The sequence below is a fragment of the Lagopus leucura genome, unplaced genomic scaffold (genome assembly GCF_019238085.1).
Source record: "Lagopus leucura isolate 7727_CA_CO unplaced genomic scaffold, USGS_WTPT01 Super-Scaffold_100009, whole genome shotgun sequence".
Lineage (NCBI taxonomy): Eukaryota > Metazoa > Chordata > Aves > Galliformes > Phasianidae > Lagopus > Lagopus leucura.
In genome coordinates this window covers 23296794-23313370 of record NW_024962266.1, presented here as the reverse complement: position 1 = coordinate 23313370, position 16577 = coordinate 23296794, and the positions used below count along the sequence as shown (strand labels likewise).

At 41.2% G+C, this 16577-nt stretch overlaps 1 protein-coding gene across 1 annotated transcript in view; it reads left to right on the top strand.

Annotated features, from left to right (window-relative positions):
• The first annotated feature begins 3925 nt into the window (after positions 1–3925).
• TTC39A (tetratricopeptide repeat domain 39A) overlaps positions 3926–16577 on the top strand; it is a 35601-nt gene continuing 22949 nt past the window's right edge. Inside the window, exons 1-5 of the mRNA XM_042874150.1 lie at positions 3926–4040; positions 6936–7040; positions 13717–13848; positions 14436–14512; positions 15011–15078. Coding sequence (XP_042730084.1) covers positions 6976–7040; positions 13717–13848; positions 14436–14512; positions 15011–15078 — 342 coding nt within the window. The 5' untranslated portion in view covers positions 3926–4040; positions 6936–6975. The remainder of the gene's footprint in view (positions 4041–6935; positions 7041–13716; positions 13849–14435; positions 14513–15010; positions 15079–16577) is intronic.

Genomic DNA, 16577 nt, shown 5'->3' with positions numbered 1-16577 from the left:
ATCTCTAAGCTGATCTCGTGCTCCAAAGAAAAATAAATGTCACTGTTGCTGTCAGGCTTCTTACAATGTACATAGCAGAGGTGAACTTGCATTTTGCAAAATCCTTTTGTTGTGCGTGCTGTGAGTTTTAATGTGCCCTGCCCTACTGCAGGGTAGTGGTCTAGTGCAGCTGTTGCTCATTGCTTTTAATCTGGACAGGATTAGTCCTTTACAGATTGTGAATAACTGTCATAGTATAGACCAGACAGAGATAGCGAAACTGAGACTTGGAGGATATGGGGAAAAGAGGAAATGGATACTGTAAGGTTGTTGGAAGAACTTAAGAACGTTTTAAAAAGAAAAAAAAGAAGCATGGCATGATTCATGTCTGTTCTTCAAAGTGGCAGACTAGAGCACTTGGATCAATGAAAAGGAGCTGTTAAGCATTAATACAGAGTGATTTCTGATCAAAATCTGATTGCAATGTTACTGCATTCTGTAACGGGTTGGGGATTTGCAATTTGTTAGGCTATATATGTACGTAAATTTATTTTATAAGCAGTATACCACCCTCTGTGGTTTGCTCCGGAAAGGGAGCTGCAGAAAGGACACACGTATACTTTTTATTTGTCTGAACAAATCTACCTAAGTGAATTTATTGCGCTGTTTGCCTGTTCAAATACAGGATGAGAGCTGTCAGCGTAATGCAACCCAGATCCTGCTCGCTGCAAGTCAAACAGTGGTGGGACCAAGGGCAGAGCAGGAGTCTGCCGACTTGCTGGACTTTGCTCCTCTCCTGGACTGCTTGGCCACATCCCCTTGTTCCGTGAGCTGTCACTGAAACCTAAGAGCCCAAAGCAGAGTGTGTTTGCAACAAAAGCCTGTGGCACTGCTGAGACATCTGCAGCCGGGTGCTTCCAGAGCTGAGTTTGCCTCAGAAATAAAAAGGGGCTGTAAGAAGGAGGGGACAGACTCTTTGGAGATAGGACGAAGGGGAATGGTTTCAAATTAAAAGAGGGGAGATTTAGGCAGGCTGGAAGGCATACAATTTTTACAGGAAGGGTGTTGAGGCACTGGGATGGGTTGTCCATAGAGGGGGTGGGTGCCACATCCCTGCAGACACCCGAGGTCAGGCTGAGTGGGGCTCTGGGCACCCATTGGAGCTCTGGGTGTCCCTTTTCATTGTGGGGGGTGGATTGGATGGCCTTTAAGAGTCCCTTCCAACCCTAACCAGTCTGTGTCACCATCCTTGTGTGGTTTGAAGTACTGACAAAGGTCTGCTAGTTTTAGAATCGTGTTGGTTTTGTGTTTCTCTATGAAACATTTGGACAGAATTCAAATCTTTCTGATTGCTTTGCTGTTGGTAAAAATAATGGCATTTCTGCAGCACCTTGGGGGTGTTAGACACAAGCCAGAAGTGTGCTCGAGAGCAGAGAACACTGCTGTGTTACTGCTTTGGCACGTAAACCAGGAAGGGATACAGTAGAATTAATTTTCTTACATAAACTTATTTGCTTTTGAGTTATGAAAAAGTTTCTGTATTGTCTGAAAAGTGAATGGCAAGGAATTATTAACCGGAGTTGCATTCTGGTTCTCCCTTTCACGGTAATGAGAGCAGTTCTTAAAAGATTGTTTCTGATCTGAACAGTTTTGGGTCTGCTGGCAAAACAGAAAAGGGGTTCTTCCCGAGTGATGTGTTGTTTGTTTTCTTTGCATGCAGGCATATTTTTCAGCCTGGAGATCAGAACAGTTGTCACACAGCCTGGCTCTAAGCGGTCATCCTTGTGTTTAGAAAGGAACCAGCAAACTCATACTGGCCAAAGGCAGTAATCACACTGTGTCCTCTCCTAACCGTGCTGTGTCTGCCCTGCATCACAAGAACACAAGGCAGTGTGGTATTAATAACTTCTGAAATCTGTGGGGATCTGTTTGAGAGCGTGCAGTGGGATGGACACCCTGCATACCAGTAAGCCAAGTCATGTTTGTAAGTTGGAGGTGCTTGAAATCAGGTAGGTTTTATTAAGAACCAAGCCTGTGACCTTAGAGAGATGCTGTGGGTGCTCCTCAGGTCTGCGTGCGGTTAAAGCTTTAGTACAGATACAGCCAGAGCAGCTCAGTGTCTGCAGGGAGATAGCTGCATGGTTCCTTACTGCTTCCTAGTTGGAAGAAAAGCAGCAGCTCTGGGCATTTGACTGATCTCTATTCAGTTCTGTTTCACGCTGCATAAAGAGATTGCTCAGGAATTCATTATTTTAAATCTTTTTTACTGCATCGCTAGAAGGAGCGCTGGCTGAATATAAAGGCAGTGCTAATGGTCATCTTTGTGTCCGTAGTGAGGTCTTCAGCATCACCGGGGTGAAGGTGGGCTGACAAATACCTTTGCTGATGACACAAGTACCTTGAAATAGAGAAGTGTGTTGGTGCAACCCTGTTCTTTCTGCCAGTACAAGGAGTGTTTGTGCTGCCTTAAAATAGCTTGTGATCGGCATTGTCTTGTAAAAAATGAAGCTGTTAGAGAGAAATCCCTTGTTACAAAGGGGCTAATGGAAGCCAACATATCATATTGTTCAAGCTGTTAAATACAGAATGAAATTAAGAGCAAATACTTCATAAGTACTTAACGGGAGCCTTCTGAGCTGGATTTGTAGCCCTGCAGATGTGCTTTCCTTCCCTTCCGTGTAGAAGTTGGTGTGTGCTGAGCAGCCTCTGCTGTGCTCAGGCACGTTGTGGTAGAAGAGCAGCTGCACATACAGGCAGAGCTACAGCCAGAACCCAGGTTGGTGTTCACTACAGTGGCTTCTCTGATGTTCCCCAGTAAGATAAAAGCATTGTCAGTCATTACTGAGCACAGTTGGACTGGTGCTATGCAAGCCACTGAGACAGAAGGTCATTGGCATGATTACAGAGATTTAAGGTTTGTAGGTGAAAGTTTTAGATGTACCTTCTTTGGGTTTTTTTTGCAATGTTCTCATAAATGCTGAGTTCAAAGGAGTCAGTTTTTCAACGTTTTGCAGAATACAAGATTGGAGATTCTTTTTATTAAAGAAATCTGTAAAACCAGTAAGCATATCTGCTCTGCTGCATAGTAAGAAATCAGTCAGCATCGTGCGCACAGGGAAATAAAACCTATGCAGAAATAAATAAATAGAAATCCCCTTCCCCCTTTTGATAGTGAAAACCATTATGATTCTTGTGCTTCTGAACAGGCTTAACTTTTCATTAATATTCAGGAATTTAATTTTGCTTAGTGTGCTTATGTAATTTGTTCTGTGTTGCAGTTAGCATAAAGAGGATCTGATGTTTAAGCGAAAAAAGCATTGCTTGGATGCCCTGAGTCATTGTCCTGATGGGATGCAGTGGGGTCAGGAGCTCAGGTCTCACACTGAGCCACAGGATGTGCTGGCCTTTGTGAAACACCCCAGCGGTGGTCCTTAGAGCAGAGAAGGATGGTTTCATAAATAATCAAAGCACAGTGAGAAGCATGTGATTGTCCTCACAAGACCTGCAGCCAAAAAATCAAGAAACAGAAAGAAGCTTCTAAAGCCAAGGGGAAGAGAGCCTAAACTTGGAAATATTCCTGATCTTAGTTTTGTTTTCTTTAGTTGAAAGAAAACGTGGGGGAAGAGAGGTTGTCAGAGCTGTAATTGTTACCAGACAAGTGGTGCTCAAAGGAAAGCTGCCAGCTGAAGTCTTGGAGAACTTGGCAGGAGCAGCACAGCCCTCAGTGCGCACGGCTTTGGAGGCTGATTTTGGAAGTACCGTACCAGTTAGACATCGGGTAAACTAGTGAAATGATGAACTGTTCTTGCCAGAGTAGCTCGTTATCACTGCACAGAAGCACCTGGGTTAATTGTAAGTTGTAATTAGTAATTATTTCCAACTGGGAAAAAAATGATAATGTCTTATCTCGGGCTGCAGCCCAGGTACACGCTGCTGTTAGGAACTTGTAATGCAGTCATTACAGGGGCAGCCTGTGGCTCTGTTAGAGTAATTTTTATAGCAGGCGCAGCACAGGCTTTTCCTGTACAGGATGTCATAAAAACAGCAAGAGATTTCATCAGGTATGTTAATGTCTTCCGAGTATCTTTCTTATCGTTTTTGAGTCCTCCTCCAGCAGCTGATATCTTTGTTGTTGATACTGCTTTGTGTAAGCTAACCAATGGGACCACGCACAGGAGAAAACTTTTACCATTAGATGATGTGCTCTTGGCAAAAATTAGCTCTTAATTGATCAGCTTCTGCAGTGCAGCTGCCTGGGTGATGGGCCGTAGCTCTCGGTAATTGCAGCCTGCTGCCCTTTCTTACAGGGGCAGTGATGCTGATAAGCCAGCAAAGCAGTTTGGGAGTGTGCACTGTTTTATTTTGGCCATAGCCAGATGAGCTCACCCCACTGATTCAGTTGTTAGTGCCCACCTTTGCATATTGTTGTTAGTGTTTCCCTTTGCGTGAGATGAAAGAGGTTTGTACTTCCCAGGGCCCTGGGGACCGTGCCACAGCTGGGTGGTGGGTTCAGTCCTGGGCTGGGTGGTTATTTGATGAGACGAAGTGCTCTCACCTGTGTGCTTCTCACTCTGACAGCAATTAGTGCCTTAATTCTCTGCATTTCAGCTGGCCTCATTTGACTCCCCATTCCAGTTTGTAGGCTTTTGATGCTGCTATGTGTTTGGGTGTGTAATTAGCTGAGTATTTGACTTCTACCTTGGTGCTGAATGAAGTAGCTGGTGCAGTACTAACTTGAGGCAGGTCTGTAGCTACCGTGCCAGCACCACCCAGGTCAGTAGTAGCAGCGCTCTGTGCCTGGCTGCCAGCGCTCACCGTGACGTGCTGTGCCTGCAGCAGCGATGCTCACGTTGTCCCTGGCTGTGTTGGGGCTGCAGGCAGCGCCTGGGCTCGCTGCACCGGGCACGTATGGCCATGTCGGGGCACGGCACAGCGCTGGCAGAAAGGTAAGGGGCAGGGCATGGTGTTTTCCATGTGGATTAGAGGCAGTTCTGATCTTACAGCCGAAAGCAGGAGGGAATCTGCAGCCTGCTGAAGCATGACTAATCACTTTGATACAGCGTTCAGCATTTCTAGTTTCAGGTCTGTCTTTTTGTCCTGTTGTTTGTAGCAATGAGTGATCATTTGTGGCATTTATGTAAGGTGTGTGCCTTAGTTCAGGTCATAAGCCCTTTACTTGGGAGCTACGTGAGATCTCTGGTTTCCTTGGAGCATTAGGGAGGTGAGCAACTGATGTTATTGCTGCTGCTGAGGGTGGCACTGTGCTAATAATTCTTATTCCTGAGAAGATGCCAACTAATTAATGTATTCCGTTTGCGCCTTGAACTTAAATGTATTTTTTAAATATGTGTATTATTTTTATGTTTTAAAAGGAGTATTTTGAACAGGTTTATTTGTATTGAATGGGCTTTGATTTGTAATTGTTCTGCACGGAGATAAACAGAACAAAATAAAACCAGATCAAATGTTACTAGTCCAAATATTTCACAGCAGGAGAAAAATGTGTTTTATGTACTGTATAATGATTGTTTTAGGGTTTAAAAAGGCACGTAGGAGCCATAATACATGCAGGCATTATTTAACAAAGTTACTGTAAGTCAGGTTCAGAACAGACTTGGCCAGCCAGGCTGGCATGATACCACACAGTGCACAAGGCAGTGCCAAGGCTGGGTTAATCCATGTTTGCAGACCAGTCAGAGTTTCCTGGGTGCAGGATTTGCAGTGTATCTCAAGTGTGATGGCAGCAGCCACTACGAACAGCGTCGTGTGATGTCTCTTCAAATCTGCAACCCTGGTTTTCATATGTGTGGTAATGGTCTTTCTTCTTTGCAGTCATTATTAAAGTCAAAACCAGAACGCAGCTGCAGCGGTTATTGCTGATGCTATCTGTCTGTTCTGTGCTCCCCTATCTTTTTTCCTGAAGATGATACCAGCATTTTACTGTCTGTTTCTCCTTTCAGCAGGCTGCGTTTTGCTATTTTTTAAGACAATAACAGTTTCCCAGTAACAAGGCAGTTTGCACCACTTAGAGCTTTTGCCATCAGAAACTCGCTGAGGATTTGTGCTGTGTTTTTGTGGGGGCAATTTTTGGACCGAACTTACGTGTGACATATTAATGCTATGTAACTCTTTGATCATTAGATGCAGATGTTTCAGCTGTCCTGACACTGACCAGGTTACTTTAACTTTGTTAGTACAAGGCCTAATTTGTTTCTTCTGCAGATTTGTGTCCAGCAGTTCTGATGGGGAGGAACTTGGGCCCAAATGTTTTCAGCTGGTCTGTGTCATCCCTTTGCCAGTAACCCACAGACCAGCTGAGAGCCCTCGTTTCAAGGTCAGGCTGACATCGGAGTGCTATGAAGGAGAAAAGTACAGTCAGACTACAAAGATAATCTTCTGACTTGGAGATGCAGCAGCAGATTTGTGTTGGAGTGCAGCATCACTTCTGAGGGACAGTGATGTTCCCAGGAGCGTGCACAGTGTGAGACTTTCACCAGCCTGTGAGTCTGTAGTGGTCTGCTGGTCAACCAAGCTGAGCGTGAGCTAAACTACAGCAACTGCAGTAGTTGATAAAACAGCCTGGTGTGATTTGGAATCATCCCACCCTTAAGCAAGCAGCAGTCATAAAGTACTGAACCTGCAGTCTTTTTGAGCCTCCCACCCAGTGCTCCTGTGTTCCTGCTAAACGAGCTCATCAAAATGCCCTGCTCCCACCTGGTACTGCTGCCTGCACAGCTTCTTATTTACAGCCCATGTGGTGCCTTTTATCCTCAGGAGGCAGAAAATCTGAATTGCTTTCCAGGGTGTCCCAGAGCAAGAGTTCACTCATATTTTGCAAGCATTAGGAGTGGACTGGGAGTAAGGCTAGCACTGACGATGGGAAGTTGAAATGTACAAATATTGCACTGCTAGAAGGGGAACAGATGTGCTGAGTTTATTTTCTCTTCTTCTGGCAGGTCACCAGCATCAGACCTCAACGTGGCATTGCATGAGTGCATGGCAGCTCTGGATTTATTTCTTAGCAACAAGTTCTCAGATGCTTTGGCTTCTTTACAAGCAAAGTAAGTTGGCTACTTTTACCAGTTTTCATTTGTTTATTTTCTGCTTCACTATCTCTCATAAGAATTAACTAGACATCTAGTTCTCTTAGCAATCATTTATTAAAGTGTGGTTTCAGTTCAGAAGGGGAGGGTAAATAATATATTAAAGTTTTGGGGAAGCCAGAATAAGTGCTTTGCACTTGGTTGAGTAAGTATTGTAAATGATCAAAGGTAACTACAGAAGGTTCTGAATTGCTGTCCAAAGAAGTAACCCTTTTGCTGTAGCACAGGATATGGGATTTTTTTTTCTCCTGAAAGAGTAAAATCTATCTTCTGACACTTGCTTTTTTTTCTCCTCCTTCCCCATATTTTCTTGCATGTAACAAGAGTTGGTAGTTTTATGTCAGCAGCTGGTAATGAATTGTCAAGCTTAGGGCATGTTACTCAAGGTTTCAATTCAGATGTATGAGTTTGGTTTGTGGCATGGTTATTATTGTTATTTTCTTTAGTACTTCACCACTTGCAGAAACTTTCTCATGGTTTATTTTACAACTCAGCATTGTGCTCATGTGTCCTAATTACACTGCTGCCCACCTGGAGGCAGTGAGGTCCAAAACTCCTAGAAATTGTTTTATCTTGCCAATTTCTTTGATTTCTTTTTCATACCCTGTCCTGGAGTTAGCTGTGCTCTTGGCTTGTTAAGTCATGTTTTTTTCTCCTCAGTTTGCTCCATTTATTTTTGAGCCATCAGCAAATTACAATGTTTTCTTTTGGATTATTGGAATATCAAGTAAAATTCATAGATAATGGAGGTTTTCTCATTTGCCACCTCAGTTTGCCATTTCCTTTATCCTTAACTGCATGACTTTAGAGGTGTTAGGAGATATCAGTGATCTGATGAGTCATGTAACCAGAGCTCTGGGTGTTCACATGCAGAACTCAGTGAAATGGCATGCAAACACTTTTCAGTAAACATTATGGCTTAGTGTGTACATTTGCTCAGACCTGTATGGGACCTCAGATATTCTCAGCAGCAGCAGGAGTAGCAGGTTGCATCAGCTTCTTTTCTACTCAGTTATTCTTTTACTTACCTCATTCATCCATAAATACAGTTGTCAGTGCTCTGCACCTCCTTCACTTCCTCTTTCCATGTCCTCCACAGGTTGTGACTGCTCAGGCAGGAGCCACCTAAGGGCAGGAGTGTGTGCTTGAAATCCATCAGGGATTAGTGAATGCTGTAGATCTGCTTTGCTTTGTTGAGGTGTTCACGTCAGTTTCTGATATCACAATCTATGGCTTACCAAGTTAAGTACACTCTGAAAGACATTCATGATAAATTGTAGGCTCAAGTGTATTGCTAGAATTGGTTTTAACTCACAGCAGTGTTGTATTGTGCTTATATATCATCAGAAGATATCATAAAATGGTAAGAAGAATGACTATTATCGTTAAATTCTGTCAGTAAAGCCCTGTGTCCATCTGGAAATACTTATTCAGTGCCTAGCATAAGATAGGGAGATGCTTAATTGAAAGGAGGTTTCAATACACTGCAAAGCCTAGTGAGGCTGTGTTGTTTTTTGAAAATCCATTTTCTCATATTGCATGTGGTTTCCGTCCAGCTTTTGTTGGGCCCTGTAGAATAATTTCATGAGCTGCTATTCTCTCTTTGTACCTGAGTGCATTGCGTATTGCAAAACAATTCTGAAACTCATTTTTCACATTAGCCTGTTGTTGGGAGGAAGCCTTTTTCCTGTTGTCCTTTGGCAGCAAAAGAAACGCAAACCTACAGTATTTGCAAGTGTGATTCAGAAACAAGATGCTGCATTTCCCTGTAGATGATACCCATCAGGATCCCCATCTCTTCAGGGAATGACTGGAGATGTAGAGTGGGCATATGTGGTAATGCTGACTGTTTTCTTTGGGAGTCATCAGTTCCTCACTGCTGCCTTTTAGTGTGCTGAGATTCAGAATTGATTTTCACAGTCCGTAAACATTCTATCTTTGTTTAAAGAAATACTTCTCAGTTTCTACATGCTTGTGAAGAGTATCTTATCCTCGATTTTGCAGCTTTACCAGTTGTATTGTAGGACATACTCTGCTCCATATTACATTATTGTATATTCACTAAATTACTCACATTTGGCTTCCACAGTGAGTGTATTTCCAACTGATTTGTACCATGTGTAACTGAGAGCAGATTTTGGCAATATATGAGAGTTAAAATCAGAAGATCTCTCTTTGCAGCTTAAAAAGAAATAGCTAAGGATATTGTCTAGACTTGTTGTTGAGATAAAGTTCTTTTTTCCTGTTAGGAAAATAATATCCTCCATAAAGATGAGATTTTGTTTCATAAAAATTTTAATCTGGTGTTCTTGCTTCATAGCACTGAACATTTTGTTTCCTGGAGCAGTTTTAGCCAAAAAAGTTTTAGAGTCAGTTTTCTTTCTTAATATGGTTATTGTACAACGATGGGCTCCAATTCTTTTTTAATTCCTGCTCTAAGTTTAATTAGCTTAATCTCTTATATGCAATATTGGTACTAGGTCTAAGAAGTTCAAGAAAAACATTAAACTCAGTCACCAAGCACAGCAGTTATTTTTAATATGTACTTTGTTAACTGTGACAGGGAGCATCAGTCAGACAGTCCAGTCACTGGGGAGGGCACACATCTTGTGTTCCTCCTCAACCTCAAGTTACAGCAAATCAATTAAAAGCTGACTATATTTTTAGCTCTCATTTAATTGAAAGCAGTTAATAAATGCTGAAAGAGTTGATTTTGGATATTTCTTATTCCTTTTGGTGAAACAAATGTTTGATATTTTAACACTTATCCTAAAGGAAAGAGTGGTGTAATCACCTGATATCAGATCATTTGGGAGAACAGTAAGAAATGAATTCTTGACAAAGCAATGTGGATCATTGGTTAAGCTGCAGCACATTTTTCTTGCTGCTTGTACAGCAGAAATACGAGAACGATTCATTCTGGGCAGTGGATTTTATTCAGGAAATAGTCTCCAAAAGCCGTTGGAGGTGTTAGTGTAATGTTGGTTCTGGAATGACTGTGTTTGAAAGGTGAGTTAAATCCTTTCATATGTGGATATGCCGGATGGGTTTGACGGCGTTCTGCTTTACTGCTTATCTGTTTAAAACTGCTGTCAGAATAGTGGAGGTGTGTGGTGCATATCCACTGTCATTGGAATTTTTAAAAATCTAAATTGCAATATTAAATGTTCTCTTGTGTATTCTGAGTTTTAGAGAGCTTAAGGAAGTTATTAGGATTTGAATAGAAACAATTTGTAATGACTGCCTTTGTTGTGTGGTAAAACGTGATCGTAGGATAAACCAGCTATGGAGTTGTTCATTGGGGCAGGGAAGTTTTATCAGAACTGTGATGGTCAAACTGAACAGTGCAAAGTAAGGGGAAGCACATGGAGGTATACTGAAGATCTAGGCTGTGTTTGGATGAAGACAGTGCAGCTCTACAGAAAGCTCAGGTTAGCTATTTATGGTAAAGAATGTCAAGAACATGAAGAAGGTCATTATTTCCACTTTTTTAGTGACTGGAGTCTGGAGGAACACAGCTTTATACTCTTTATAAAAAGAACATTTATTGCTGCCAAAACCTGACTTAATTATTTGTCTCACCTCCTAGCTGAAATTACTAGACTCTGTATTTTATAGAACAGTTTATTTCAAAAAGGCTGGAGGGTATTCTTGTTAAATCATAGCTTTTCAGCATAGACCAGATTTAGACCATTCCTCTGACTCGTACTGACTCGGGTTGATTAAAATGGTCTTTTCTAATTGTAAACTTAATGCTTGTGGGAAATTTTCATAGGAAATAAGTCTTTATTGGAAGATGTCCAGTTATCAAAATGGAGGCTTCCTATGGAAGCCCACGCAATAGTCTAGTGGGTTGTTTGGACTTGCTGGAATTTCTGGGCAACCTTTCAGTCCCCATGTGTCCACATCCCACTGAGGCAAGTAGTGTTTGAACCCTGATCCTGTTCCTGGATATGCCTTGATGAACATACTCTCAGTCCTTGCTGTTGGATTTGTTTCACTTGATAGGAGCATTTTGATACTAAGTTAGCACGCAAAATTGACCCTGGACTTTTTATAAGCTAGTGATAACAGGCAATAGCTTTGTTTTATAAGCTAGTGATACAAGCAATAGCATGTCTTGCTATTGAGTTACTGTTAAAGAATCCTCAAAAGGATCTTAGGCTCTGTGTTTCTCAGACAAAAGATTGGCCTTCAGTCAATTCTGAGGTTAAAACACACCAGGCTTTTAGGTTCACACCTCAACTGGAGAGGAGAGCTGTTGCAGTCTTCATGTAGGTGCTTGTTTCAAGTGGGAATAGGTGCCAGTCTTGAGGAATGGCAGTGCTGTAAAGGTGATAGTGGTTGTACAGCAGTTGGAGAGCAGACGTGGCAGAACTCCATAAATGCCTAAAGATATAAGCCTCTTATTCAGCCATGTGATACCAACTATTTGGGTAAGTGATTAATCAGAGCATTAGTTTATGTCGTAAAGACTGTTGAACTCCAGCAGTGTCCTGAGGAGGAATCGAAATGTCCTGCTGAGGAATTGAAAGCAAAAAAAAGAAAAAGTTATGTGCAGCAAATTGCTGGAGAGGGAAATCCCTCTTGACCATTGTGTAGACAAAAGTATGATTTTTCCCTTTAAAACGGTGGATTTAATGATTAGCTGCTTTGATTCTGGCAGCAAGTTTCTGAAATTTTGGAAGAGGTCTTTTTTAGTGCCTTCCCTCTGCTTTGAATTTGAAAGGATTTTATTTTAATAAATCTGAGGTGAATTGTGTTTATCTGTGCCAGCTGAGGCGGATGAGAAATCAAATGAACAGGAACACTTCATAGGTTGGCATGTTATAATTTGTTCTTCTTGTTTTTTTTTCCTACTTACACTGACAGTCTACTGAAATAATCTCAGTCTGGGAGACCGAGACAGAGCTGTCCTGACTCCATGGGATTTTAACCAATTTCTCAATTATTGGTCTGTTCTCCTTTTTCACTCTGCAGATGAGATGGATGTCAGCATGTTTGGGGGCCCGCAATGCTTACAGCAGTTGGTTGTTTCCCAAAATGGCCTTTCTGCTGGTTTGGCTTAGAGGTTGATTAGAGCAGCTTGTTAGGTCGATGTAATGTGTGCAACTGTGAGTTAAGGACAGGCAGAAAATGCTGATTTTTGCATGGTCTGAAGCTGTGCGCTGCAAATTTCTTCAGTACAGCCAGCCAGCATGCTGTGTGCCACGTGTCCTGGAAAAAGGGAGCCCTCTGGCACTGTGATGAAGGCTGGCAAGGGAGGTACCAGGTGTGTGTAATGCTGTCTGTGCCAGCACCAGGTGTAATTTTAATCCCTAAATCTGAAAGCGTTTCACAAAGTACGCAAGGTGGGTCATATAATTCTGGGATTTCATTTTATTGCATGTTGCCACTAAGAAGATTCTTTTTTTTCTTTTTTCTTTTTTTCCCTCTGGAAAACGCAACCAAACCTCAGGAACTCTTCAAGACAGTTTAAGATGTTTCACTCCATCAGCAAAAGAATCAGTGCATGATAGTGAATGGTTAGAAAGCTTAAAGGGGTTCAGATCACTGCAGTGAGTTACTGGATCACTGATGAGTGCAGGGTTGTCTTAAATTACTCCTAAGGTTATCTTTCAATGCAATCCAGTTATCTAAACCCAGAGGAGAAAGAAGTGAATTGGGATGTTGTGAAAGCTTGGCAATAGAGACCTTTCTGATCAGTCCTAAAGGTGTAAAGAATTGAAATAACAAACATAGCTCTTTAGCAGTGTTTATCTGAATTTGTCAGGAGTGAATTAGAAAGGTGCACAGGGATTGCCTATAGCAGGAACTCATCTGAGCTTTCCCTTCAAGTTGCCCTTGTTGGACATCTAGATCTGAAGATACATGGATTCATTAGCAGGTGGTTATAACATGGATACTAAGTGAATGCTGTAAGTGTGTGAGGTATATAAACCCTTCCTGCCTGAGAAACACTGCTGGCAATGTCTGCAGATTAGGATTGCTTGTATTCCTTGCATTCTTGCCATATCTTTTGGTTTTCTGTAAAAGGGGCACTATCTGAAGTCCCTCAGAATAGCATCTGAATTGAGCAATTTGAGATGGAAAGTTGACAGAAGGAAAAAGCCATCATGTCTGACTGGAATATTTCTAGTAGGAAATTCTATTTGAAGAAGATGCTACTTTGGCCAGGGTTATAGAATGGTGTTACTACTATACCATCTCCTTGAGTCTGTCCTGAGTAACTGTCCCAGAATAGAATGATGTCTGGATTTTGGTCATGCATTGTTGAGTTCATTTAAGTAATTTATTAAAGAGGAAAAAAAAGAAGTGATTTGTTTTCCCTGAATGGTTGGCCATGTGGTTAATTCCTGTACTTCATGTACATTTAGTACCTATCCTTGGCTCAGAATTGGAACATCTCCACAGTTATTGAAACTGGAGCTGTAAACATGATTTCCTACACAGATCAGAATCTGTTAGCATTTCTTGGTTTTATTAACTGTTTGCATGTCCTTCGTGCCTGATTTCTAATTCATTTAGACCTAGTTCCTGTCAGACCGATACGTTTCTGGAGTTGGATTTGTACTTGTTTTTTAAAGTAATAAAAACAAAGTAACTCTGCTTTGAATCTTGTGTTTTCTTGCAGAACTAAAGACAGTATGTATCATGCACTGACTTATGCCACTATATTGGAAATGCAAGCTATGATGACATTTGATCCTCAGGACATAATGAATGCAGGAAACACCATGAAAGAAGCTCAAGCCACCTGTCAAAAGTAAGTGTGGGGCAATTCAGTCACTGAAGCTGGAAGTTGACATCAAGAGGCCATCTAGTCCAACCTCCTGCTCAAAGGAGCCTCAGTTACGAGGTCAGACCACACTCCTGAGTGTTTTCAGCATTCTGTTCCTGAAAACTTGTTTACCACAATATCTGATTTTATTTTCTTTTTTGTCAATCAATTTTTGTCAGTTAGTTTTTTGTCCTGTCCATTGTACTGATTCTGCAGTGTCTGGAGGCTATTTACCATTTATAGGTGCTGCAGGATCATTCCATTTGGTGATGATTTTGCTGTAACCAGCTGCCTTTGAAACAGTGTGCACACGCACGCAGTATGATTCAAAAAGCCTCCTGATCCTTTCCACCATCGAAATGGGATTTTGTGCACAAAGGATAAAAGACAGATCTCAGGAGGGTCACATTAACAAAAGTTTACATGGGATATTCTCATGTTTGCATGCGCAGGGAGATGACAGTGGGTTGGTGAACAGCGGAGGTATTTTAGAGACTGCAAAGATAGCCAGCTGAAAGATACAGTTCTCATGTTCCTTCATGTTCAGAATGACCAAACTGACTTTTCTGCAGATTTAGGAAGAAATCTACAGTAGCTGACTCCATCAACAACCTTGTGCATAGACAAAGCCTTGAAAACTTTACTGAAGGTAACACTGTCTCTAATTTGTCTATGTTTGTTTGGGTTTTTCACTGGAATTAGAATTGTATAGAGTTGGCAATCTGCAAGAACACATTAGGTGAAAAACTCACTGATAAAACTGATGATTTATCAGCAATTGCTGGACTGGTGTTCTGGCAATTGCTATCTCACCATGTCCAAAGTTGCTGGCTGTTTTATGTTGGCTACTGACTCAGTATTTCCAAAAATTACTGCATAAGGAAATGCCTAGAAGTTCATGGGGAAAATGCTAGAAAGGTTCCAAATTCAAGAATTTCTGGAAATAATTAGGAAATTTCTGCAAAATTACTCTGTGTACCATTAGTGCTTGGAGTTGCCTTGGTAGTCTAGAAGCAGTGCAGGTAATTTTGAAACTGCTTTCCTCAGTTTGAGATTTGTGAGTTTATTCCTTTATTAATGATCTAAGTTTTGTTTAATTATTTTTCATCTGATTGATTTGTTTTTCTTCCATTCCATGTGACACTAGAGGAAATCCATGCAGAAATTTGCTATGCTGAATGTTTACTTCAAAGAGCAGCACTCACATTCCTCCAGGTATGGCTTCTTGCATAGCTCATTGCAAACAAAATACTATATATGTTCTCTATTAGAATTAATGAATTGTAGATGCTGTTATTTGACCCAATGGTGTACGACTCTTTCATCTGGATTATTCTATTTTATTTCCATCTTCCTTCTTCTTGACATGAGCAGCCTCTAGCACTGGGACAGTTCAAGTGATTCTGAAGCTATTACAGTAGTATTTTTTAGAACTTCCCCATTGTAACTGTAAGAATGCTTAATGTAATGTCTCTCAATTTTTAAGCACTGTTTCCTCGTTTATCCATCTTTAAAACTGCTTATAAATACATGAGAAATTACAGAGTAAGAAAACAATTTCCAATTTTCTTCTGCATCAAGAAGATCAGTTTATTTGCTTCCTCTTCCATTCTGTGCTCAATTTTTCATGAGCTCAAGAACTGGTTTTAAAAATTTAAAGACACTTTGTTCCAACAGCTGCTACAATCAGTTAATTTTGATGCTTTATGTAAGTGACCAAACCCAGCTGAAAACACACAGAAATTAATATCAGGATTTTGAGGGACATTTGGACTATTCTTGTGTTGGTTATCTCTGTTGCTGGTATCTTGAGTATGTAACTGAGAATACGTGCTTTGATGTGCCCAAGTCCTCCCTAACTAGTTCTACAGAACAAAGCAAAACAGAATCACATCATTGTGATTGTTTTGATTGGATATTATTGGGATTCAATTATCTGGGAATATATCATCAGGAATTGCATGTCTGCTTATGGTGTGCAGCTTCTGTCCTCATCTGTTGCTCTTGAAACCATTCTTTAGGACTGCTGGCAAAGGCAGGTCAGTCTGCAGTAGGAAGCCCCTATCCTTCAGTTTGGGCCAGGAGGCTTCTGATGCTAATTTGTAATTCAGTTTCTTCTAGAGTTTGCTTTTGGTAGGTTTGATAGATGGAGTTATTTTCCTGACTGGCAGAAAGATGGAAAGCTCTTTGGGCCAGATTCTGTCTCTGTTTACATACTGATGAGCATGACTGGGGCCCGTTTTCTTGTCAATAACAGTAAAGTGTTCATCTAATCTACGCTCTTTTCTGCACAATGTGTTGTACAGGCTCTAAAAATACCATAACAGAAAAAAATCATCTGCTAAAACACATGTAGCTTTCTTGTCCCAAAGCAATAGCACATATCAAAACAAACCAGAATAACAGATTAGATTTGATTAATGGAGCAAGAAACTACCACCAGAAATTTCTCAGACTAAAGACTTCTCTCTTTGGGATACAGCTGTTGACTAATGGTCCCCCAGATACTTTCCTGTAACTTCTCAGTTCATTATAGCTAGTAAAGTAGCATGCTACCGTACAAGTATGGGGCTCATAGATCAATTCAGACTCAATTCAGACCAGAAAGAGCATATCCTGTGTGACTTTGCTTACCCTGCTTCCTTTTTTAGGATATGAAACTATATTCTGTAGACTCTTGAGGACAGGCAGTTATTTGTGTTTGGTGCTGAGCC